Genomic DNA, 24,720 nt, shown 5'->3' on the forward strand with positions numbered 1-24,720 from the left:
GGAGGGCGGGCGGCTGGAGCGGCCCGGGCGGTGGCGGCCCGGGCGGTGGCGGCGGCGGCGGCGGCTCGGGGCGCGAGGCGGCGGCGGCCACGCTCCGGCCGGGTCCCCGCTGCTCCAGGCGGCGCCATGGACGAGGCCGTGGGCGACCTGAAGCAGGCGCTGCCCTGCGTGGCCGAGGCGCCGACCGTCCACGTGGAGGTGCACCAGCGGAGCGGCAGGTGAGCCCGGGCGCCGCACCCAAGCGGAGCCGGACGGGCCCGGGGAGGAAGGGGCGCGTGTGCACGTTATCCTCGGAGCTGGCGTTTGTCGGGCTGTTCGGTCACCCCAGCCGCCCACCACCTGATCTCTCAGGACCCCAGGCGAACCCCCGTGGTCCGCAGCTTTCAGAGGGGTCTGGGTGTGGCTTGCGTGGGGCAGGCGCCCGGGAGGGTGGACCCTCCCGGGCCTGCCTGCCGCCGAGGGGGAGCCCGAGGGGGAGGCCGGCTTGGGCAGTGTGGGAGGCGGGGCGGAGGCAGGTATGGTCCAGAACCGGTCGGCGTCCTGGAAGCCTGGAATGCCAGTCCGAAAGCGTCAGAGTTTTCCCACGTGAATCACAGGCCTCGGGCTTTTGCTAAAATGCGGACTCGGGCTGCAACCCCACGGCTGTGGGAGCTTTGCGCCTTCGTTCCTAACAGTAGCAGCACTAGCGAGAGCTCGCAGCGCACGCCAGGCCTGTGTGTCCGGGCTGATCTTCCGTTGGGGCAGCCCCGGGTGGCAGGAGCTGTTGCTGTGGCCTCTTGGCGGATGGAGGGCAGGGCTTGGCTTGGGGCTGACCCCCAGGCGAGCCCACCGCTGTGCTCTGAAAGGCCTGATTTTGTAGAAGGCACTTGTTACCATCCTGACCTCTGTGTCTTGTGTTCCCAGCACTGCCAAAAAGGAAGATATAAAGCTGAGCGTTAGAAAGCTGCTCAACAGACATAACATTGTGTTTGGTGACTACACGTGGACCGAGTTTGATGATCCTTTTCTGAGCAGAAACGTGCAGTCTGTGTCTATTGTTGACACAGAGTTGAAGGTTAAAGACCCACAGGTGACTAATTCATATTGCCAAGAAATCGCTAATCCATAGTCGAATACAAAGTTAGTGTCATGGGGGCACCAGGCTGGCTCATTTAGCAGATCATGCGATCTTGATCCTGGGTTCATAGGTTCAAGCCCCATGTCGGGTGTTGAGTTTACCTTAAAAAAAAAAAAAAAAAAGGCAACGTCAGTATCACGGATGTCTGCTTGCTGCTTTGGTGGTGGGTTGTCAGAAAGTGGTTCGTTTATCTGTTGCTTTGTCTGGGAAGAGCCAGGTGCTGGGAGTGGGCTGGCCCCGGGGTCAGGATGCTCACAGCACAGTAGGGGGACCATTGCGAAAGCAGAACGCAGCGCCGTGGAATGGGCTGTGCTGATGAGGCCTCCGTCCCTGCTCTCTGTCCTTCCAGGCAGCAGATGTCCATGGACCGCTCCACCGGCATAGACTGTAGTAGGCATGGGGGCTGAGGGATGAGATGGGCCTTCCGTGGAGAAGGGCTTCGTCTAGTCTGGCGTGCGGATGGCCTCGCCCACCATCTTTGTGGGAGAGGGTGGGTGTGTTGGGACCTTTTTGTCACTATACAAACAACCCAGTGTCTGATACATCCCCTCTACCCGCATGGCTCGTGTCTTACAAGGAATCAGTTGGGAAGCATTGGTTTGGCTCCAGAATTTTGCTTAGAAGGTGGACCTCTCCTTTCTTATACTGGGACTAACATTTGTGTCTTTGTCAGTTTTGGGGTTTTTTAAAAAATTTTTTTAATGTTTATTTTTGAGAGACAGAGCGTGAGCAGGGGAGGGGCCGAGAGAGAGGGAGACCCAGAATCCGAAGCAGGCTCTAGGCTCTGAGTAGTCAGCACAGAGCCCGACGCGGGGCTCAAACCCCCGAATGGTGAGATCATGACCTGAGCCGAAGTCGGACGCTCAACCGACTGAGCCGCCCGGGTGCCCCGTGGCTTTGTGAGTTTTACCCATCATACTTGATTTTGGACAGCTTGGCGGACGCAGAGGCGCTCTTCACGCTACCGAGGGAAGACAGGTTAACGCAGCCTCAGTGGAGGGCGCTGGGGCCAGCGATTAGACGTTTTAACGTTCTCATCTTTGGCTCTGCCTGTTCACCTAGAGAAATTCATCTTCAGACGTAATTATGTGATTTTGTAGAAGTGCAAGGGCGACTTTCTATGTATGTTGTTAATAGTAGCTGACAACTCGAAGTATCTTGGTTATCCGTCAGTTAGAGGTTGACTAAGCAGATGATACGATCACAGTAAATATGACAGATGTGAAAAAGAAGCAGGAAAGGCACAGTTAGAAAACTGTGGTTGAATCCGTTTTTGGTCAAGTACGTGTGGCTGTGTGAGGTTGGATGGGCGACTTTGACAAACTTCATCCTGTATCGTTTGTACGTTTTCACTAACCACGTAATTTTCATGATTACGAAGAACAATAAAGTAGTTTTTTAGTCAAAAGGGGAGAGAGAAACATCTTAAAGAGTTGATACCGAATCTGAATATGATAGGCTTTTTTCCTAATCTACGAACGAGTTTCTAACGTTCTGCATATTCCATTTTTATTTTTGGACTTTACCGGGTAATTGTCATGGCTAGAATTGGGAAGGGAGTTCGGTCTGCGTGGGTTGATTGCTCTCCCTCTCATCACAGCCCATCGACTTGGGTGCCTGCACGATTTCGCTTCACGTCTTCCAGCTGAATGAGGGCGGCCCCAGCAGTGAGACTCTGGAGGAGGAGACCGAGAACATAACTGCGGCGAGTCACTGGGTCCTGCCCGCAGGTGCGTGAGCACTGGCGCCGGGCAGTACGCACCTGGGATACGAGGTCAGGGGTCGGCATGTGGCCTGCTCTCTCCAAGGCAGTTAGCTGAGGAGGTTGTATTCATCCATCTGTTTTGTAGGCTTTCAGGGTGTTTTTTTTCTTGTGAAACAGAGAGCGCATCGCAGAAGATAAAAGCAGGGGTCTCCATTGTGAGGCTGTGTTCCTGCAGGCGGGTCCCTCAGAGATGGTGCTGAGAATCCGGAGGTGCTCTTTCCTTCCCGGTTGGTCACCTGCCGGCCCCTTCCTTCCTCCTGCCTTCTCCGTGCTTCCCTGTGGACTTTGCCTTGGTTCTAGCCGGTGGAGTCCTCAGCGTTTACCTGTGGTGTCGTGACAGCCGGCCCAGACCTGCCTCGGCCCCACCCAAGTGCTGGCTGCTGGGGAGGACGGTGGGGCAGTCTATGTGCTTGTGGGAGAGCTCAGGTCCACAAGAGATAATTGCGCGTGGTCACGTGATGAGGAAGTAACTCCGTACTCCATTCGGTTGTCTGTTGAAAGCTGAGTGACTGGCAGTGACTTTGCATCTGTAAAGAAAAATTAAACTTTTAAGAAACAATTCAAAAATTTAACTTCCCGGTAATGAGACTCTCAGCCTGTGGTGTGTGGTGCGGTGGAGAGCGTCAGTGACTCGGGGCAGACCTCACTGGTCATTGTGGTGCTTGTTTTCCTAAAATTAGGTTTTTGTTTTCCTCTCTCCCAGCTGAATTCCATGGGCTTTGGGACAGCCTGGTATATGATGTGGAAGTCAAGTCTCATGTAAGTTGCTGTGCTAATTTTGCAGGAAGTCCCGGCTGTTTGAGTTGGGATCAATATTGTGTTGCCCTCCAGCATCTTGGAGCCCCGTGACTCAAATAGGCTTTTGGGAATTTATGGTTCCTGGCAGCCCGTGTCCCGGGTGTCTGTCCCATGGGGGAGGAAGGGGCGGGTGCAGAATGTAAAGACAGCTTTCACCGGATTGTGCTCTTAACGCACTGGGACGGAGGAGGCAGGGCCAAGGGGCAGACAGAGCAGGTCGGCAGGTCTGAGCAAGCGCCAGCTCGTCTGAGCCCCCTTCAAGGGGAAGGGTCCTGCATGCCGTGGGGGACACTAGAAGTCCATCCCCAACATCACCCGGGCTGCGCGACCACAGTCCTGGCTGTCGTCCTAAGTGAATGTGCTGTGGCTTGCCCGCTGCTGTGTTGTCCCAGAGGTAGGAGCCCACTCATCACTTGCCAAGTCTTGTCCTTTGGCGGGACCCCTGTGTTTGTCTGCATACTTAAAGTAGCAGCAGCCAACCTGGTCTCGTACGTTTGGAGTTTCTTCCAAAACGGAAGCCTGTGAAGCATCCGGCACTCGGCGCCAGCAGTCGCCGAGGGGTGGTCTGGCGCCCGGCCCCTCTCCTCGGGCACGAGCTCCGGCAGCACATCTGGTGGGAACCTTTGCCTTGTCCACACCTCCATCCGCGTTTTACCTTTCTTCGCTCAGCTCCTCGATTACGTGATGACAACCTTGCTGTTTTCAGACAAGAACGTCGACAGCAATCTCATCGCCTGGAACCGGGTGGTGCTGCTTCACGGTAAGAGCGTGTGGGGTTTTCTTTATTTAACCAGGTAAACCGTGTGAAGTCAGGCTTTTTTACTTGTCCCGCTGACCTTCAAGGGGTTACAGTTCTGTTTTCTGATGCAGCCAGAGCTGTCCTCAAATGTCCCCTCCCTGAGAAGCCACACTAGCTCACATTACCCTGGGCATGTGTCACCTGACCCTTCACTCGGCAGCTGCCTGGTCTCTGCCTTGTGACTTTTCTATGTTATTATTAAACTTCTCATATAACTGCCTAATTCCCCCAAGTGATCGTACGGTCCTTTGGGCAGGAACTGCCTCACGTTTTTGTAGCATTCCCAGGGCTTTGCTTTGCGACCATAAACCGCAACAGCCCTGCTTCACTGAAATTCTGTCTGAATCTTCTCAGAGGAGAACGTTGGATTTTTTCTTGATGTTCCTGGTTAGAAAGAAATCGAGAGAATGCCCAAATAATAGTGAGGTGGGGGTGGTTAGCTTCTGAGACCAGTTAAGACCATACGCTTCTGTGGAGTCTTAAAAATCTTTTATTTTCTTCTAAGATTGTATTTATTTGTTTTGAGACAGAGTGCACGAGTGGGGGAAGGGCAGAGAGAGAGAGGGAGAGAGAATCCCGAAAAGGCTCCACACTGTCAGCACAGAGCCCAACTCGGGGTTCAGTCTCACAAACCGTGAGATCTTGGCCTGAGCCGAAATCAAGGTTCAGATGCTTAACCGAACCACCCAGGCACCCCCAACACGGGGCCTTTTAAACCGCAGATAATCTCGGCATATTGTCCTGATACTGGGTTCTGAGCAGACCATCCGGGGGTATTTTGATTAGTGAAATCAAGTATTTCCCATTTAGAATCGGCTCTATGTTTCTTCTTTAATTATCAAGAATTCACGCAGATCAGATTTGAAAGTGTCTGCATCTTCTGGTAGATGCATTTGTCCCTCTGTGTTGGCGTCTCAGCTGCTGCCAGGCCTCCTGCTCAGTGGCACACGGGGCAAGAAGCTGTACGAGCAGGGCTTCGCCTGCTGCTCTTCTGGTTTAGCGTGGGCTGCCGTGGAAGACGGGGATGCTGTGGGCTGCAGGAATGACAAACGTCAGTGCCTTAAGAATCCAGATGCTTGTCATGAAAGGTGTTTGACCTTTCACAAGGTGACTTAGCTTAACCCACGAGGTGGGTTTTCTAGAGGACGTGTGGGGACAAGGAGGGTGTCAGCGAAGATGGAGACCAGGAGAGGTGCTCGCTCCGGATGCTGAGGGGACGCACGGGCCGGCAGGCGATGCTGTGTTGGGGACATGGAAGCCAAGAGTAGAAACACGGGCCGAGGTCAGACAAGGAGAAAAAGGGAAAGCCTCGGGAAGCGTGTTAATATTTTGCAGCACGCACGCTGCTAGCCGACTTCTCTGTGGGCTGCCCGGCAGTACTTGGGGTAACAGCATTCGGAGCTCTGAGCCCCACTCCTTGCTGTGTGTGCCGGGGATAATGCAGCTCCCGTTGTTTTAAGGGATTTGTTACCATGCTGACTTAAAAACACATCTGCTTGGGTTTTGTTACAGGTCCTCCGGGAACTGGAAAAACATCCCTGTGTAAGGCACTAGCCCAGAAATTGACCATCAGACTTTCGAGCAGGTAACTTCTGGTAATTCGAGAAAGGGGAGCGGCAGGACGGGGTCGCTTGCTTTTCATGTGTGATATGGAAGCTGTTTATTTCTTCATAATTTTCCTTTACTGGTAGATCCCTCTCTTTCAGAGCGAATTAACTCCCGTACTGAGCACTGTTCTGAGTTGAGTTTCAGTCTTTTACGTTTACGGCGCTTGCTTTAACGATTAGCACGTGCCCTTTGGGTGACTGTCCCACGTGTATGTCAGAATGCAGTCTGCTCTCAGGGCCGGATGCTTGCTGCTCTCGCTGATGGTCTCCCATCCTGTTGCCTGAGAGAGGCATGGCCAAGCTAGGGGTGGATTTGTCTGTTTCTCCTCGAGTTCTGTCTCTCTCGGGGCTTACGATGTCATTGCGTTTAGACACCATTCGGCCGTTATTTTCTCAACGAATTCCCCCTACACACACTCACTTTCTAGGAACAGACCCATTTATTTGCGTGTTCAGCTGTTTGATATTCTCCCCTGGGCCACCAATGTGGCTTTTTTTCTTTGAGGATTTTAGAATTTTCTGTGTTGCATTTTGGGCAGTTTTCTAAGATGTCAAATCTGCTTTTAATTCAGTGACATTTTCATTTCTGTTTGCATGTTTTTCCTCTCTGGCTGTTCCACTTGGTTCCTTTTATACTTTTCAATTCTCTCCGCATTATCCTCTTGTTAAAATGTTTGAGCTGGTGTGTGGTCACCATTTCACAACTTTCCCTACTAAGTCCGTCCTTGTTGTCAGTTCCGGGTCTTTCTGTTGACTGGTGTTTCTCCTGGTTTGGGGTCCGTTTCTGCTTGTGCTGTCAGGTAAGTTTTGGTTGAATGCAGACATTGTTTTTGTCGGGTTTTGTTCTGCTAGGCATTGCATTTGTGATTTAGGGCAACCCTTTTGAGGTTTGTTTTTAAGTTTTACTGGAAAGGAGTCCAGACTTAATAGTGAAGTGAGGCCCTTCTGGGATCTCACTTGGGCACCCTGAGTGATAGCGGGTACTGTGCACGTTGGCCATTGGGAACTTGAGCTTCCCAGCCTGTGAGCACCAGGAGCCGTGCCCCTCACGGCTCTCCAGCCTGTTGGGATTTCCGTATTCACACACGCCCGAGTGTCAGCAAAGACCCAGAGGGACCCCATGTGATTCCTGGAGCTTTACTCCTGCGTGTCTACCTCCCCTCTGGAACTCTGCTCTGCAGCCTGCAGCTGCCTCAGGCTCCTCGAACTCTGACCTCTGTGTCCAAGTCAGCGCAGTGGCTGTGCACGTCTTGGGTCCCCTCCAGGGTCGCGGTTGGAAGGCGCTGTAGGCAGAGAGCCAGAGCGCTTGCAGGCTCCCTCGTTCCTGTCTGGGTGACAGTCCTGACGCCTGCTGTCTGGCGCCATTCACAGATGCTGTTGCGATGATTTCGTCTCCTTTTCCGGTTAATTCAGGGGATTGATCTGAGACTTGTTACTCCAGCGTGTATCCTAGGACGAATACTTTATTTTCTTCCCTTTCAAAAATGTCCCGGGAGAATTTTTGTGTAGGGAAGTTGCTCTGTTTCTACCTTTTATTCTGCGTAAGCAACTTGGTTTTTGTCTTGACCTGCCGAGGTGCATCTGTGCCTTGCAGATCTCTTGGAGCCGTTACCTGGAACACTGGACACTGAAGATGTTACCGCAAGAAAGAAAACTTCCTGCAGTACAACCATCTGGAAATACGCATTTATTTTGTGGCTTAGAAATGCCAGAAAGAAACCTTAGCAAGCCTTTGTTGCTCACCTGATCGAAACGCCTTAGGGTTGATTTTGTTCAGTATCAACCCAGTCTTTATTCCATTAGGTTGTCTGTCTCTCCCCTCTTTGGTAAACAGAATTAGTGGCTAGCCAGTTGCAATTTTTTGAAAGGGATTGTTTTTCTCATGTGGACTTTCGAGGCATAGGGGACGGGGCTCGGCTTCCCTTCTGCCTCCGTCTCGCTCCCTGTTTGATTTTAGTTAGAACTAAGTGCATCCAGGTGTCCCGTGTGCACAGAGGACCAGTGCTAGATTGCAGTCTGTCAGTATATACTGAGGTTGACATCGGGGCCTCCGGGTGCCCCATGGCCCTGGGGTCCACAGGAAGTGAGTTTTTGCTGGGAAACAGATTGTCCACTCGTTGGGTTTATGGAGGGAGGAAAACACGTTCAGCTCTGGCCAGAAAACGTCTGACGGTTACGTTTTGTTTTGCTACCACGTTACTGCTGGTGACGCTTCTTAGAGCACCTGAGACGTCAGTTACAAGCAGATGAAAAGTGAGAGGGATGTTACTGTTGTTTTGATGCAGAGATGTTTTCCGGTTCAAAACCCTTAGTTTGCTTCAGCTAGGACCGCTGATTGCATGTTGTTAGATTGTCGTAAGTACTTGCGCAGGCCGCTGCACCAGCCCTCGCTGGTAGCTGTGGTGACTTAACCAGTTAGTGGGCAGCGGAGGGATGCTGGGTTACAGCAGAAGCGTTGCCGCCCCTGTGGGTGCCGTAGGAGCGATTTGCAAGCCACTCGTTGTAACTCTGTTTTGTCATCTCAGGTACCGGTACGGCCAATTAATTGAAATAAACAGCCACAGCCTCTTCTCTAAGTGGTTTTCGGAAGTAAGTATCAGCATCGCTTCTGCTTGTCGGCATTGTCAACCATGTAGTTGGACGGCTGTCTCGTAGAGTAGGCAGACTCTCCTCCGAGAGCTTCAGACAGAAGTAGGTAACGTGACAGTAGGGCGGACTCGCGGTCGGAGGGAAGTTCCAGAACTGAGCGGTAACTTGAAAATAGGCCCGAGAGTACCCTCTGCTGGTGGCATCCAGACCTTTGGGCGGGACAGACACTCAGCTTTCTCTGAGGACGGGACCTGCGTTCAGCAGAGGGCTGCATCCTCAGAGAGCACGCCCTCGGGGCTCTGAGCCTCGTTCCTCTGTGTTCCTCTGTCCAAACCGCGGGGCTCAGCCAAGGTGATGTTGCAGGTGCCTCTCAGCACAGGAGAGCTCTGCCCGGGCACCGGTGCAAACAGATCCCTCCAGAGGGTGGTGAGCCGGGACGGGGAGCACCCGTAGGGAGTGCGCTTAGCTTGCATCCATGACCCATCTTGTTCCTGGTGGTGCGGATGGCAGGCAAAAGGAAGGAGGGAGGGCACTGAGGCACCTGTGTGTGCCAGGCGGCTCAGGGCTGAGCCGGCGTGGGCTCGGGCGCGCTTCCTGGCACGTGGAGCGGGGCGAGGGGATCGTGTGGGTCGGCCTCTCCCGTGTGGCCCTGGCTCCTTGGATTTAGGGATTTCTCCAGGGGGCCGTCAGGAGACAATGGGCTTGTGGGGCCACCTGGGGTCATAACGAGGCTGGGCAGGGACGGCAGATAAGGGTGTGCGGCAGGCGGCGTGACGTGTACAAGTCAACATTAAAGGAGCGTTTTGGTTCCAGAGTGGCAAGCTGGTAACGAAGATGTTCCAGAAGATTCAGGACTTGATTGATGACAGAGATGCGCTGGTGTTTGTGCTGATTGATGAGGTAGGCGCAGCTGGACATCACACCCGTGACTGAAGGAAATTGGACCCCTGGCTGAGTCCGTCCTCCATCCGGCACTCCTGTCACGCAGCCCTCTCCTCCCCGGCGTCCCGCACGTCGAGCTCCTGGCATAGCGGGCTCACGCGTACTCGTTCACTTGTCCCTCGCTTGCTCGGTTGATGCAGCGCGTGGCTGCCCCTGGGGTCGGGTGCTGTCCTTTCCGACCCGTCGCCCCATCCCCACAGGTGGAGAGCCTCACGGCCGCCCGCAACGCTTGCAGAGCAGGTACCGAGCCGTCAGATGCCATCCGTGTGGTCAACGCTGTCTTAACCCAGATCGATCAGATTAAGAGGTAATGCTGACACGGTGGTCTCACGTGAGAAGCCACAGGGAGGGTGTGAGGTGGCCGCACGCCTCTACACGTCACTCAGCTCCTCTGAGTGGACACACGGCTGCTGAGTTTCGGCCCTTCTCCCACACCTGAGGCGGTGTATCTGCTAAATGCACCACTTCGGGGACAGGTACTTTCACTGAGGTATCGGAAACATAAAGCGAAACTCAAGTGTGTGGAGAAGCGCGTGACCGTGAAACACGGCCGCCCTCCGGCACCGATGCCGGCACCGCCCAGCGTTGGTTGGCGTTGCGGGGCTGGCGACGGACAGGCGAGCGCCCCCCGCATGCGCTTCATGGGGCCAGATTTCACGTCTCCACAGCCCAGCCTTGCAGGGCCGGGGCCCGTGCTCAGTGTGCCCTGACTGAGCCCGTGCAGCTTTAGGGAGTGACTCCTCGTAACCTGACTCGGTCCGGGCCCCCACCCCCACCCCGGATCACAGCCCTCGGTGGGTCCCGGGAGCGTTCTCCCACTGGGAGGCTGCCCAGCTGCAGAGCTAGCTTGTCCGCGTGGACTGGTGGGGAACCAAATCGTGCCGTGGGCTGTTTCCCGGGCCTCCCGCAGTAGTACATTTACGGTTTACGACCTGCGACCTGCTGTGAGGGGCTGTAATTTCCTGAGCCGCAGCTGTTGCTGGCCTGCTTGCTTCCACCCTGCTCGGGGCCAGCCATGTGCCCCTGTAGCCGCTCCTCCTTCCTCCCTGGGCTCTGCTCCCAGCCCCGCCCCTGCTCCTGAGTCTGGTTTCTGCCCCTCCCTTACCTGAGAGCCATCTGCCCTCCCTGGAATTTTCCGCACCGTCAGACCTCCAGCCACCCTTCCCCTTCCTCCACTCTCCAGACCGCCTAGTTTCTGCTGTCAGCCTCCTTCCCTCTTCTGTTGCTCACCCCTCGCGGGCCTGCGGGTCCACCTAGACTGGGCGTCGGACACTCCCGGGGCGCTCACTCAGCCCTGCGGCTCCTGCCTCCAGGGTTCCCATTGACCCGATGTCCTCACTGTGCAGCCCCTGCTCGAGCCAGAAGGTGGGGTCCTGGTGCCCCTCCTGTCGCTGGCAGGTGTGGGGGCTCAGGAGGGAATGGAGACGCACAGGTTTCTGGTTGCCCTCACCCCTTCCTGTGCCCTTAACTTCACGCTTCCTGTTCAGGCCCCTCTAGGCCACCCTTCCAGGCCTTCCTTTGTGTGGGTCTGACTCTTTGGGACAAAGCCCGTCCCCAGACAAGAATCCCAGCCGTGTCATCCCTCCACCCGGACTCCTGTGACCTGCACACTCCCTGCCCCTAACCCTCAGTGGCTCACCCTTGCTCACCCCGCACTACACACCTGTTTCCAGACACCAGGTGAAGCTGGCCTTCCTGGGGGCTCCCCAGGCCACACGCTTCCTGCGGCCTGGCCTGTGTGTTGACTCGGGCCCCGGGGGAGCATCGCCACATCCCCCACACCAAGCCCAGCGGCCTGGGAAGCGTGCTCGCGGGATGCCTTGTGCCTGCAGTGTGCTGGCCACGCTGGCCGACAGACTGGACCACGGGGCTCTCTTGCCCTTTGGAAGCTAAAGGGGAAGCAGCCCGTAAACAGGATAAATACCTCAGCTCCACGGCGTGTGGGAGTCGCGAGAGCTGCGCGTCGAGTGTTCAGCTGGCTGTGCCCTGGCAGGTCGATGGGGTGCTCAGGGCGCTGCACACAAAGTGAGAGCTCCGGGGGTGCTTGGGTGGCTCAGGCGGTTAAGTGTCTGACTTTTAATACTGGCTCGGGTCGTGGGATCAAGCCCTGCACTGGGCTCCAAGCTGAGCATGGAGCCTGCTTGGGATTTTCTCTCTCTCTCTCTCTCTCTCTCTCTCTCTCTCTATCTCTATCTCTCCCTCCCTCCCTCCCTCCCTCCCTCCCTCCCTCTCTCTCTCTATCCCCCCCTCCCCCCCCCGCCCTGCACATACACACTTTCCCTGTCTCTAGAGATAAAAATAAAATTGGGGGGGGGGGGAGGAAGAAAAAAGGAAAAGTGAGAGTTTCGTCATGCCACAGTTGATGGAAGAGAGGGAACAGTCAAGTGGGGGTCTGGGACAACTTGCTGGAAGACAGGAGCAACATCTCCTTGGCGCACTGTGTTGAATCCAAGAGAGCCTGGTGGGAGTTGGGGGCCCGGCAGGCACTCAGGTGTGGGCCTCAGGAGGCCTCCTAGGCCGGGTTTGGGACGTGGGGTGCAGCCGGCTGAGACGCTGGCTGAATTCTGAACCTTCGAGGACGGGGGGGGGGGGGGGGGGGGGGGGGGGAGGGGCGGTGATGGAATCACTAGGCACCGGCCGACTGGCGCTCACTCCTCTGCCTCCAGGCACTGCAACGTGGTGATTCTGACCACTTCCAACATCACGGAGAGGATCGACGTGGCCTTCGTGGACAGGGCTGACATCAGGCAGTACATCGGACCGCCCTCTGCAGCAGCCATCTTCAAAATCTACCTCTCCTGTCTGGAAGAACTGATGAAGGTACGGGGCGTTTTTGATTCCAACCGGGCTTCTCGTGTGTCCTTAGTGGCCAATTCCGAGACGGGGTGAGTTACTTGAACGTGGTATTAACCATCTTAGGTCGAAAACTGCAGTTGGTGTGTTTCGTAGGTTGAGCTGATAGTTGAAACTATTGGGATGCCTGGGTGGCTCAGTCAGTTGAGCGTCCGACTTGGGCTCAGGTCATGATCTCACGGTTCGTGGGTTCGAGCCCCGCATCGGGCTCTGTGCTGACCGCTTGCTCAGAGCCTGGAGCCTGCTTCGGATTCTGTGTCTCCTTCTCTCTCTGCCCCTCCTCCTCTCACGCTTTGTCTCACTCTGTTTCTCAAAAATAAATTTAAAAAAAAGTTAAAAAAAAAGAAATTATGGCCACCGACTTTATATTTTTGCTCTTTTAGTGCAAAATGATGATTGCGATCATGTGATCTATCGATCTGCCGGGAGGGGCGTGGAAACCTGCCGGACACGTCCTAGTTCATAGGGAGACCTGACTGGAGGCCACAGTTCACAGGGATGTCATCTGACTGGAGGTCACAGTTCACAGGGACGTCCTCCTGACTGGAGGTCATAGTTCACAGAGGGGTCATCCTGCCTGGGTTGCCGTTCACAGTGTATCATTAGCTACGGCATTAACGTCCCTTCAGTCCCGTGTTCTAGTGAGCAGTGAGCACAGCAGCAGTGGGCGAGGTAGCGCGCTCCCAGTGGGCCTGGTGTAAATCACTCTAGGCAGAACCTGGTGCTAGGAGTCCAGGGCACTGGGCACAGCAGGCCCGAGGCAGGCAGTCCCTTCCCCCAGGGGAGCGTTCCTGAACCCTGATTCTGGGAGATAGGCAGTAACCGAGCCAACCGACGGACGGGGATTTACGTGGTGATCGTTGGCATGACGTTGTCGTAACAGGATGGCGGGGGTGGGATCGACCCCCAGCCCGGCGCCACAGAGCTTCGGCGGGGATCACACAGCCCCTGACAGGGATGGGAGGGCTGGTCTGGCGTGTGCACCCCGTCCCACTTTGATGCGGCACGGAGAAAGTGGCGGCCCCGGGGAGCCTTGACCTGAGGTCCCAGGTGAGCTCCGGAAAGTGTTGGTGCCGAGAAGTCAGCGTGATGGGATCCCGACGGTGGTCACGCTCCTACTTGTGCCGCGCATCCGGGAGATGTTTCGCCAGTTAACGTACGAACTTTTTCTAGAAGCTGAGCGTGTGGGACAGGGGTTCTCAACCGGTTTGCAGGAAGTTAAGCCATTCCGATGACGGAGTGGAAATTTGGCCAGTCCTGAAGGCTGTCGGCGTGTGCCTGGCCCACTCCATCAGGAGCCCGCGGTTGTCGCGTGCACCCGGAGGGGCAGCGGGGGGCAGTCCCAGGGAGGCTGCAGGGACCCAGGGAGGCTCAGGAAGGTGAGAACACTCCTGGCATAAACCCTGTTGCTTAAATTTACTCACAGCCTTCACCAGACCTCCAAAACGTGCCGACAAAGCTGTTTGTTCTCCGTTCTCTCCTGGTCACTGAGTCAGAGCAGTTCACGTTAGAAGTCGTTCAGTGCTGGTCCCTGGGCGCCCTGTCAGGTGCCGCTTCTTGGCAGAGTGCCTCCCGTGTACAGCCACGTGGCTCACAAGGGAATGAAGTCCAGATCCAGGGTCAGGCTGTGCCACCTGCCACACAACGGTCTTGTCTTAAAAACAACAAATGAAGGGGCGCCTGCGCGGCTCAGGTCATGATCTCATGGCTTGTGGGTTCGAGCCCCGCGTCGGGCTCTGTGCCGTCAGCTAGGAGCCCGGAGCCTCCTTCGGATTCTGTGTGTCTGTCTCTCTCTCTCTCTCTCTTTCCCTCTCCCTCTCCCTCTCCCTCAAATAAATACTAAAAAAAAAAAAATGGAGACCCCCCTTGAAAGGCAGGCCAAGTCCTGATTCCTGAGCTCGACTCTGCTTCCCTGGGTTGTGATACGCCTTTGAAACCCAATACCGGGCTGGCCTCAGCCCCTCCGAGTCCCTCTCTGCCCTGACACGTAGCGAAGACACGTCTTGATCAAAAGCACAGAAGAGGCTGGGTCCCCGCTAGTCTCCGAGACGTGTCCTGTCACCCGTACTCTCACCTGCGTTTGAAGGAGCGGGGACGTGCGTGTGAGCGAGAGGGGAGCGGCCCGCGTCCTGGCGTGGCCGTGCTCGCCTTTCTGGGGGAGGGGATGTTTCTGAGAAACGGGCTGCTGCCGCGTGGCCGACAGTGTGCACTCTGCCCATGAACCGCGCCGTGACGCCCTGTGTCTGTCTCCAGTGTCAGATCATATACCCTCGCCAGCAGCTGCTGACCCTCCGGGAGCTGGAGATGATTGGCTTCATTGAAAACAACGTGTCAAGGTTGAGTCTCCTTTTGAGTGAAATTTCAAGGTGTGCATTGCCTTCATCTTTATAACCTAGAAAAGTGCATTTGTTGTGGTCAGGGGCGGTTGTAGCTGACTGTAGCAGCCTAGGGTCGTGGTTTGGGGTCAGAGGACAGGGACTGGGACCCCGAGGCGTCTGTCACACAGGCGCTGGGAGAGCTTTGAGAGCACCCGACCGCCCTGGCCCCAGGCTCCTGGGCCAGAGCGTAGAGGTCCGCCACCCTCCCACAGGCACCGTTAGAAGGTAAAAAGCAGTGCTGTGTTTCTCTCTGAAAAGATAGATATCCAGATGAGGCTCTCGTGACGTAGTCCTGATTTCTTAAACGGCATTTGTTAAATTTTTACGAATCGATGAGAAGGAAAAAGTGGAAGCTTCTGTCTGAGTAAGCAGAGGACACAGCGGCAGGGGTCTGTGCTTGGTGCTTCGGGAAGTCAGAGAAAGCACGCGGCCCGGCAGCCCTAGGCGTCAGGAGGGAGCGCTCGGCCCCTGAGCGCCAGTGGCTGCACACGTGCTGGGGGCCTGTGGCTGGCAGCGTGGTCGACCTCCCACATGGCTTTGGTGACCAGGGTGGCAGGAAGGGAAGGTGGGGAGATGGAGTGGAGCACAGTTGCAGTGGAGTGAAGGACAGTTAGAATTTGGACAAACTGGAGAGAACTGGGGAAGGCCGTGGGGGACTTCCCGTGGGCTGTACGGCAGAGATCAGGTGGTGGTGCTGGCGGCCCAGAGGCCACGTTGTGACCAGAGTTTGAACTTCATCCTGAAGCCGTGAGGCTTGTGGAAGCTTTTGAACAACGGGATAGCCTGAAGAAACTATATTTCGGGTTATCTCTTGAAGAGATTGAAACTGGTCAAGATGAGGCAGAAGAGGGCAGTTCTGACACTTGGACAAAAATAGTCGATGGGGACCAGCCTGGTTTCCTCGGGATCCGTGCCACTGGCCGCGTGCCCACCATGTCGTGTGTGCCTCTCCTGGGCGGCTAGCAGCTCAGGGCGGCAAGCATCGTGTCCCGCCTGGGGCAGGAGCTGAGGACCAGGGGCCACCAGCCCACCTTGAGGCCAGCTATAGGGGAGGGGACTTTCGGAGATGAGGGAAACCGTCCCCAAGCGCGGTTCTGTTCACAGGAAGAGCGAGGGTCTCAGCGGCCGTGTCCTGAGAAAGCTCCCTTTTCTGGCTCATGCGCTGTATGTCCAGGTGAGTCCGCCGTGGCCGCCCCTGCCTCTGAGCGCTCTGTGCCCCCCACCGCTGCTCTGTGCCCCCCCCCCCCCACCACTCTGTGTGGCGGGGCCTGGCCTCGCGGGGAGTTGCACGTAACACCGTTACGGATCTGACTCACCTCCATGCCTAAGCGATGGGCTTCTGGGCGGGAGGGCCTCGGTGCCTCTGAAGCAAGGAGGTGGCCTGCGGGCGTCTCACACACCTCTGCTCACACTGGGCCCTCCATGGACTCGCGCGGAGCAGGGCCTCGGAGTCCCCTGCCCTGCCCCATACTGGGGGTGCCGGCCAGCAGCCCCACCGGGGGCACGACCGGCCCATGTACCCGTGTCTGCTTCCAGGCCCCCACTGTCACCATCGAGGGCTTCCTTCGAGCCCTGTCTCTGGCAGTGGACAAGCAGTTCGAAGAGAAGAAGCAGCTCTCGTCTTGCGTCTGATCCGGACCCCACCGTGATCGTGGGCACAGTCGGCAGGTGACGTCGCTGCCCAGAAGTCTCCGAACGGTCTGCCCGGGCCGGAAGCCCACGAGGCTGAGTGGTGTTCAAAGCAGTGTGTCGTATGTGATGTGTTTTTAAGACGAATCGGCCTGTCATTTTCACTGTTTCAAAAGATGATTCAAGTTCTGCCGTCTAGGTGTGCTCACTCCATCCTGCCTCTAGACAAGTCAGATGCAAAATGCTGACAAAATTGGTTTAAAATAGGCCATGAACACAGGCTTTAAGAAGCAAAAGAAAAAACTACATTGTCTTAAATAAGAATGTAATCCCAGTGTTAAAAACATCTGGGTCACTGAAATATGAGGTGGCCTTTGCTCTCTGACCTGAGCCTCTTTTATTTGGTGCAAACGGTTCAGAGACTAATGAGTAAAAAGAGAAAACCTATTCTTATGTTCTAGAAATGGAGAAAACAATTCAGGAAGAGTGGGCTTCGCACAAAGGTGCTATTTGTGAGAAAGGTGCAGTTTGGGGATCGGGTGAGTGTGTGCCACGCAGCTCGGCCCCAGGACAGGCGGCGTCGCACGGTTTCCTGCCCGTCGTTTTGCAGTAGCGTTGCGGCTGCGCGCGGTGGCACGTCACCCGCGTACGGCAAGCTGGCTGGAACTTGGCGCACCTCACAGGATGTGCTTTGCGCTTACCTGACGCTCAAATCGATTTCACGCTCATGTTTTGTACACGTTTTGAAGACCACGTTGGCTTTTGTTACAGAGCTTTTTAAGTATTAAAGCGTATTCCACCAGAACTTTTCATGTTGAGTCTCCACTCCGACGATGTGGATTCTATTGAGACATTCCCGCGATTATGTAGCTTTTAGCCTGTTTCATGCCTTGAGGTGTCAAAAGGGACTGTGACCATTTATGGGAATGACACCAAGAGCCGCATCTGGAACCTGGAGCCTGGCTCTGGCCTCCTCATTTTACCCCCCTCAAGGGGGTAAAAGCGGTGTCTGTGGGCACCGGGGTCAGGAGAAGAGGGGCGCACCGTGCTCTAGGAGTGGGGGACCCTGAGACAACCTCATCTCGACTTTGCTGAAATGCCTGGTGTCCAGGTGCCTGGATGGAAGGAAGGAGACAGGGGCTGGGCCGGGGCAGATGGGGGGAAAGACAGGGTAAGGGAGACAGGCAGGGGGAAGGGAAGCCCGAGGGACTGGGGACGGCGGGGGCAGGGGCTCCAGAGCCAGACCCTGCGGGCAGAAAACGAGATCTAAGCGCGGGAGGCCACCAGACCAAGACCAGTTTCCCAGAAGGTGGGTTCCAGAGGTTCTGTGGGTGCATCTGATGCATCCGCCCAAGGGCCCCTAGAGGGTGGCGCTGCCCCGGGTGGTGGCACAGGAGGGGGTGCCGGGGCTCAGCCGGCGCCCCGGGGTGGACAGCGTGGTCAGCGAAGGCCACCAACCCTGCCACGTGTCCCTCTTAGGCTCTGCGGTCCCTTCTGTCTTCCCCACGTGCCGCGTGTGTCCATGTGCATGTCTGAGCCTGGGGCTGTGCGTGAGTATGAACTTCCATGCAGGGGAGGGGGCAGCGGGGCATGAGTGTTCCCAGCTTCTCATTCCTCCTCGGAACCTAGTTCGCTAGGCGTGTGTAGGAGAAGGGCCGTGGGCCATCGCACCCACTTGGCCATCCGGAGGGGCCTGCTGGAGATGGGTGGGCCAAAGTGTGAGGAGGGGGTCATACATGGGCCCCGAGACAGAGGACACGGGTCCTGGGCTCGTCCCCTGGTACGGGCTGTGTCGGGGGCACTGTGTGGGTAGCAGCCAAAACCTCCCAGGTGCACGTCGCCGGGCATTGCTAGACACCCCGCTGGCTCAGGGCCGTCCTGCCCACAAGGGGCGGGTCCGAGGGGCAAGCAGAGCTGCCTTCCTGGGGTGGGCAGTCCACTCCTCATGGGCGAAACGCCGAGCGCTGTCCCCGGAAGCCCGGAGGGGCCGTGAGATTAAACTGAGAGAGAGGTCACCTGTAGGCAGGGCAGTGTGTGTGTGACCGCCTTCTGGGCCCCTTTTCTGAGTCCTCCAAATCAGCGGGCATGAGCCACGGACCGCTGTAGCCACGAGACCGTGCCTCAGCAGCAGAGGTGTGGGGACTGGGGCCAGGAGGGCCACCTCTGAGCCATGTCTGAGGGAGCCCACGGTCATCACTGCGTCCCGGTTTCCACGGGACCAGGCGGAGAGTGAGCAGAGGTGGGAAGGGCACACCCCTGAACCCTTTCCCACCTGGTGTTGGTTTTGGGAGACCGTCGTGGGGGGTCAGTTCCAAGATTGCCCCCTGCTCTCCCCACTGGCATGGCTCTCACCACTGGGCAGGGACCCGATGTTAAGCGTGTTGCTTCATTCCCAACGCACACAGCAGGGAAAAGCAGGTGGCTCTGGTGAGCTCTCCCCCACGGCTGCCTGGCCCCTGCCGTCACAGGCCTGCCGACCCAGCCACCCCTTCCTTGGCTGCCATGGCCCCACGTGGCCACATCTGTCTTTAGGCCTCCAAGGGCCCCTGAGTGGCCGGTTTACTCATCCCTTGGGTCTTGGCCGGGAAATCTGACCCCGTGTCCCAAGAAAGCGCCTGAAGTCCCGAACGCTCACAGATCTTCCCCTCCGGCTCCCTCGGTGCCACCCTGGGGTGTGGCCCTGGTGCTCCCTCTACAGCTCAGTCCTGGGGACCGGGCAGGTCCCCAGGTAGGTTGTGCTCTTTAGCCCTAGTTCGGGGGCCACTTCTGCGGGCTCAGAAGGTCCAGCGGGTCTGGGGAGTTAGATTCGGGACCCATTCACACAGGTGTCTGTGCCTGGGTCGTGGTCTGGGATCCCCTGGGGGCACTCGACCACCTTGTGTCCGGGTGCTGGACCACCGAACTCTCCGCTTTTCTGCTGCATGAGCTGTGTTTCTCTGAGCGTCTGGAGCCTCTCTGGCCCTCACACTCCTCTCCACTCATTGTCCGCTGGCCTCAGCTTTTCCTTCTCTGCAGGATGTCCTCACATCATAGTCACAACCACCCGGTGCCACCGTCCTTGCATTTGTCATTCCCCCGAGCACTTCACGTACCTCTCTGGCCGGCACACCCCCCACAGCTCGGGTGCGGTGACGGTCAGCCTCCTCGGTCCCTGCCGCCTGAGCACCTTCCCCGCCAGGCTGTAGGGGCCCCAACCAGAGAGGAAGCCGGATTGGGCCTGGGAGCCTTCAGATGGCCAAGCAGACCCAGCAATTTGGATTCTATCAGCCAACCAGGCCACTGGAGCAAAGACGGCCTGTTGGTGGAGCCCCCTGTCAGGAGAAAGGACTGGTCCCTTGAACCATTCCAGGGGTCAGTTAAGAGCAGACAGGTTTTGTGGATGCTGGCGGGAAACTCAAGCAGAGGCAGAGGTCATCTCGGCACAGTGAGCGGCGTGAGCGCCACGTTCCCTCGTGCTTCTTGTCCCCGCACCCCACAGACACCCAGACCCAACTTACCACAAATGTAATCTCTATCACGTGAGTTCTCACTTAGGACTGGAAACCTTTCTCTATTAGATGAGTTACCATTCACAGAAAGCTGTTTCCTCTGTCACGTGAGTTATTTTTTGATTGGGATCCTTCCTCTTCTACCACACGAGTTGTCAGTAATGGATCGCATTCTGTCTGTATGTCGTCATTTGTGACAGGGGTCCTCCTGCCCTGTCTCCTAAACATATCGGCACCTGGACTTACCACCTGCGGCGGGAAACCTTCGTGGCTGATCACATGAGCTGTCAGTCACCATCGCAAACCCTTCCCTTCTTCACTGCCATCTGAACTACCGTTTAAGACTGGAGAACTTTCCATGACCCTGGTTGTCATTTTTGAGTGGAATTCTTCCTTCCGTGTCTCCTAATTATCCTTTATGGCGAAACTCCGTTGCTTTTGGATTGGATTTAAGATTGGATTCTTTCTGTATCCCCTAAGTTATAGTTTATGACTGAAACCCACCCTAGTCTACCATTTTGAGTCACCATTTACGATGGAACATGTCCTTCCCTATCAACTTACTGAACATTTATTTCTGGAAACTTTTTTCTCTTTTCCTGAGGTGTTTTTGGCTGAATGTCCTCTCTCAGTATTACGTGAGTTATGATCCATGACTGGCTACTATCTGTCTTTACCACCTGGCTTATCCTTTACGATCAGACACCTTTTTTTCCTCCGTGATTTATCAGTTATGCCTGGAAATCCTCATTCTCTGTCACCTGAATACTGTTGTGTGTCTGCTGAATTTACAGTTCAGGTTGACAATGCACTTCTCCCCTACATGAGTTGTCACTTACGATGAAGTCCGTGTTTCTCCGCCACCTGAGCCATGACTAGCGCCTGGAAGCCTTTCCTTCCCTGTCATGCGAGTTATCGCTTGTGACTGGCGGTCTTTCTTGTCACCACCTTGAGGCATACTTGATGACTGGAAGCCGGAGTTGCCTCTGCTGAGTTATTCCTTTGCACTAGAAGCCTTCCTCTGTCATCGGAATGATCGGTTATGACCAGAAACTTTCTCCATCACGGGACTTACCACTTGAAACCTTTTGCTGTTGTGTGAATTACGGCTTATGACAGGAACATTCCAATACCTGTCGCCTGTGCTCTCATGTTTGACAGGAAGTCTTTCTGACTCCATCACCTCTGATCACTTACCTGCCACTTACCAGTGGTTTGTCCCTGGAAACCCTCACCGTCCGTTATCTGACTTCTAATCTGGGGCTGAAAGCCTTGAAGCTTTATCCCTGGGAACGTCTGTCTGTGTCACCTGAGTTATTTATGACTGAAATCATTCTTTCTCTATCAAAACTGAATGATCATTTTTGACCAGAACCTTCTCTCCCTGCTGGCTGAGCTACCATTCATCACTGGAACAGTATTATTCTATCACATGTGTTGTTGCTTATGAATGGAAACCATCTTTTTCTAACCCCCAAGCTGTCATTAATGACTAGGAACCTTTCTCTGTCCACCGATTTACCACTTACCACTGGAGCCTTTCCTGTCACCTGGGTCACAATGTATGACCAGAAAGTCCTTCTCTGTTACTTTCATTACCATTTGTAACCATGAACTATCCTTCTCGACCATCTGAGGTATTTCTGACTGGAAGTGTCCCTTCCTTATCTACCGAGTCACCACGTGCAACCAGCGATCTCTTTCGTCACCTACGTTTTCACACACATCAGGAATGGTCCCTTCCCTGTCACCTGACATGGCGTACGTGAAAGAAAGTACTCCTGTGCCCCCTGACTTGTCACTGATGGTTGGAACCCTTCTTCTACGTCCTGAGTTCTGCTTTGTGGACACCTGTGTCCCAGAGCCTCTGTACTGCACACCTTGTTTTATTCTTAGTGGTTTTCTTCACTCGGCGGTGGTTTCCCGGGAAAGAGAGCGTGTGGGGTGGCATCTGTGAATCCGTGGGTCCTGACCTAGTCTCTGTTGCTGGTTTGAGGCACAGACTTGTCTTTCCCGCTTCACTTTTCTTGGCAGTCACCTGGGAAGATCGCCGTGAGCCTTTCTTCCCGTGGCGTTTCCCCGCCGGACTGGCGGAGGGCTGTGCAAGGAGATGGTGCTCAGTTGTGCCGCCGAGTCGGACTTGTTCCAGAGATTTCTTTAGTCTCCCCGAGACAGTACAGGAAAGGAGGTCTGCTTTCAACCGCTGGGGTTGGGATTAGCAATTGCTCTAAGGTAGTTTTGTTTTTTGTTCTTTTTGAGTTTTTCAGAAAATGAGGGCCATTTGCTGGCACTTGCCGAGGTGCCTACAGCTGGACGCCGCTGCTCCACTCGGCCCGGGTCCTGGGCACGTGTGACCCCTCGCTCTCCCTGTGCTGGCGGAGGGGTGGCGGGGAGACAAGCCCAGCAGCACCAGGACCCTGCTGCGGCGTCGCCGGCCGGTCCCCGAGAGACCGCGTAGGCCAGCAGCTCCTCGTCCACACGTAGGCTCGTGATCCTGACTCGGGGAGTCCTGGCGGCTGGGCTGACCCCTTCGCTCCCAGTTCCCCGGAGCCGCTAAGCAGCCCTGTCTGTGAAAGGCAAAACCAGGCTGCTGGCACCTGGAATGGAAATTAGGTGACACCTTTACTTGGAACCGCCTGCAAAAGGCATGCTGGATTCGGTTCCCTGAGACGGGTGTTGGCTTTGCCCTTCGCCCGGCCGGGGGGCCACCGAGGCCCAGGGAGAGGACGCACCTGTGCTCGAAGAGGCAGCCTGTGCCGGTGCGCTGCCCCTGGTCTCTGGCCTTGGCTGCTGCACGCGACTCCACGACGAGGGCGAGGGACATCTGGAGGGGATGCCAGCCGTCGACCCCGCGGCCACCCACTCCCTCCCCCGCCCCCCTCCGGTGTGGCCACAGAGCCCGGGGAACCGGGGACAGCATGGCCTCAGGCACAGAGCAGCCCTCACTGGCTCTCAGGTGGTGCTGCCGGTGTCCGCCTCTCCCCCACTTCTGTCCCTGCGGTGTCCCCTCCCCCGTGATTCCTTTCCCGGAGCTGGAGCCTCACTTCTCCCAGAGCTGGCCTGGTTTAGCCACCATGGTGAGTCTTTCAAACCGGATGTTATTTTATGTTGATTTGTGAATTTTAAAGACCTGTGCTTAAGCCAAGCACCTGCTTTGGGCTATCTTAATTTCTCCTGCCATCCTGACCCATGTAATTTATGCCCATGTCAGCAGAACCAGCTGTGTTTGGGGCTAGAAAGAGACTAAGATCAGCGACATCCTGAGTTAGCTCTGCGTGTGGAGTTTGAGCTTGCATTCGTTTCATCCGTGGGTGCTCGCTCTCGTCAAGGCCACCCCAATTTCATGTTTGCACATCACGCTTCCTCCCGGTGCCCAGGGAGCCGGACGACACAGACCCTTCCCCTGTGAGCACCTCCATCTATAGCTATGTTCACCTGTGATCTTACTCACCTGTGACCACGTCCACCTGTGATTGTCTTCACTTGTGAGCATGTTCACCTGTGATTGGGGAAGGAACACGTTCTTTGAGTGGCTACGACAAAGTGAGCTAAAGCCGAGCGCCTGGCAGGGCCTAGTTTTTTGTTTATTTTCGAGAGAGCGAGCGAGTAGGGGAGGGGCAGAGAGAGAGGGGGACAGAAGATCTGAAGCGGGCCCCGCACTGACAGCAGCGAGCCCGATGTGGGGCTTAAACTCACAAACAGAGAGATCGTGACCTGAGCTGAAGTGGGATGCTGAACCCCTGAGCCACCCAGGGCCCCAGGGCCTACTTTATCTTACCCTGGGCTTTGGGCACCTGCCGCTAACACCTTGGGTGTGGGACACGATGTAGGGGTGGGATCCTGCCCCACCCACTGGCCTATAACAGTTATATTTTCTGCTGACACATGACTTCTTTTATTTCCCTTTTGGAGAACAACTGGCAGTCTGGCTAGGTTTTATTTGGCCTAATTTTTGGAATGAAAGGGAGGGAGGACCTGTTGCTTAAGTGGGATGCACAGATGGGGAAACCATGCCCACATCTGATCGAAGAGACGGACTTTTAGCAGGAACAGTGGAGCACGACACCGGGTCCGGCCCTCTCTTTGTTCCGAAATCAACCCAGAGTTGGTGTATTTTCCAGTTTCCTCTGCTGGGAAACCGGTGGCTGCACATTTATTTAGTGTGACAAGTAAGTATGGCACCCGCCACTTCAACCTCAGCGGGTGACGAGCTGTCGGTTGTGTGTGGGTAACGACCCTGTCTCGTCACCGTGAGAAATTGGAGTCGACGCCTGGTTTGCTCGGCACAAGCCCGTTAGTCGCCTAGAACCTTAGGCAGTCGGTGCTCCCAGACCCTCAGGGACAGACCAGGGGTCCTGGGATCTGTGCACATCCCGACGGTCCGGCCTAGTCTGACCCCCGTCTCACCCCCACCAGCCCGTCTGGCCCCCATCTGGCCCCTGTCTGACCCCTGTCCCCATCTGACCCCCACCTGGCCCCCACTTGATCCCTCAGCCCCCGTCTCACCCCCACCAGCCTCTGTATGGCCCCTATCTGGCACCTGCTTAACCCCTGTCTGACCCCCACCAGCCCCCGGATTGCCCCTATCTGACCCCTGTCTGGTCTCCGTCTGACCGGCATCTGACCCATGTCTGACCCCTGTCTGGTCTCCGTCTGACCCCCATCTGACCCATGTCTGACCCCTGTATGGCCCCATCTGGCCCCCTCTGACTGGTGCGGCGAGTCTCTGTTCCTGTGGCTCAGCCCAAATGCATC

The 24,720-nt window shown here is 56.0% G+C and overlaps 1 protein-coding gene and 1 long non-coding RNA gene across 3 annotated transcripts; both read left to right on the forward strand.

The window, feature by feature from the left end:
* The first annotated feature begins 2 nt into the window (after positions 1–2).
* Positions 3–24,364, forward strand: TRIP13 (thyroid hormone receptor interactor 13). Of its 2 annotated transcripts, XM_060634294.2 has the most exons (13): positions 3–218; positions 904–1,069; positions 2,718–2,847; positions 3,586–3,641; positions 4,350–4,440; positions 5,992–6,064; positions 8,612–8,675; positions 9,489–9,575; positions 9,818–9,924; positions 12,284–12,437; positions 14,724–14,836; positions 15,953–16,022; positions 16,385–17,282. In XM_060634294.2, the coding sequence occupies exons 1-13, from the start codon at positions 127–129 to the stop codon at positions 16,478–16,480; spliced, it is 1,299 nt and encodes a 432-aa protein (XP_060490277.2). In that variant the 5' UTR covers positions 3–126; the 3' UTR covers positions 16,481–17,282. The 2 variants fall into 2 exon arrangements, with proteins under 2 accessions (XP_060490277.2, XP_060490278.2); XM_060634295.3 differs by lacking the exons at positions 14,724–14,836; positions 15,953–16,022; positions 16,385–17,282 and adding an exon at positions 24,087–24,364.
* Positions 12,454–14,483, forward strand: LOC132680636 (uncharacterized). The gene is made up of 2 exons (XR_009610640.3): positions 12,454–12,985; positions 13,020–14,483. It is a non-coding gene; the product is annotated as an uncharacterized LOC132680636 (long non-coding RNA).
* Positions 24,365–24,720: the final 356 nt, after the last annotated feature.

This window comes from Panthera onca, chromosome A1, assembly GCF_046562875.1.
Source record: "Panthera onca isolate mPanOnc1 chromosome A1, mPanOnc1 haplotype 2, whole genome shotgun sequence".
Taxonomy (NCBI): domain Eukaryota; kingdom Metazoa; phylum Chordata; class Mammalia; order Carnivora; family Felidae; genus Panthera; species Panthera onca.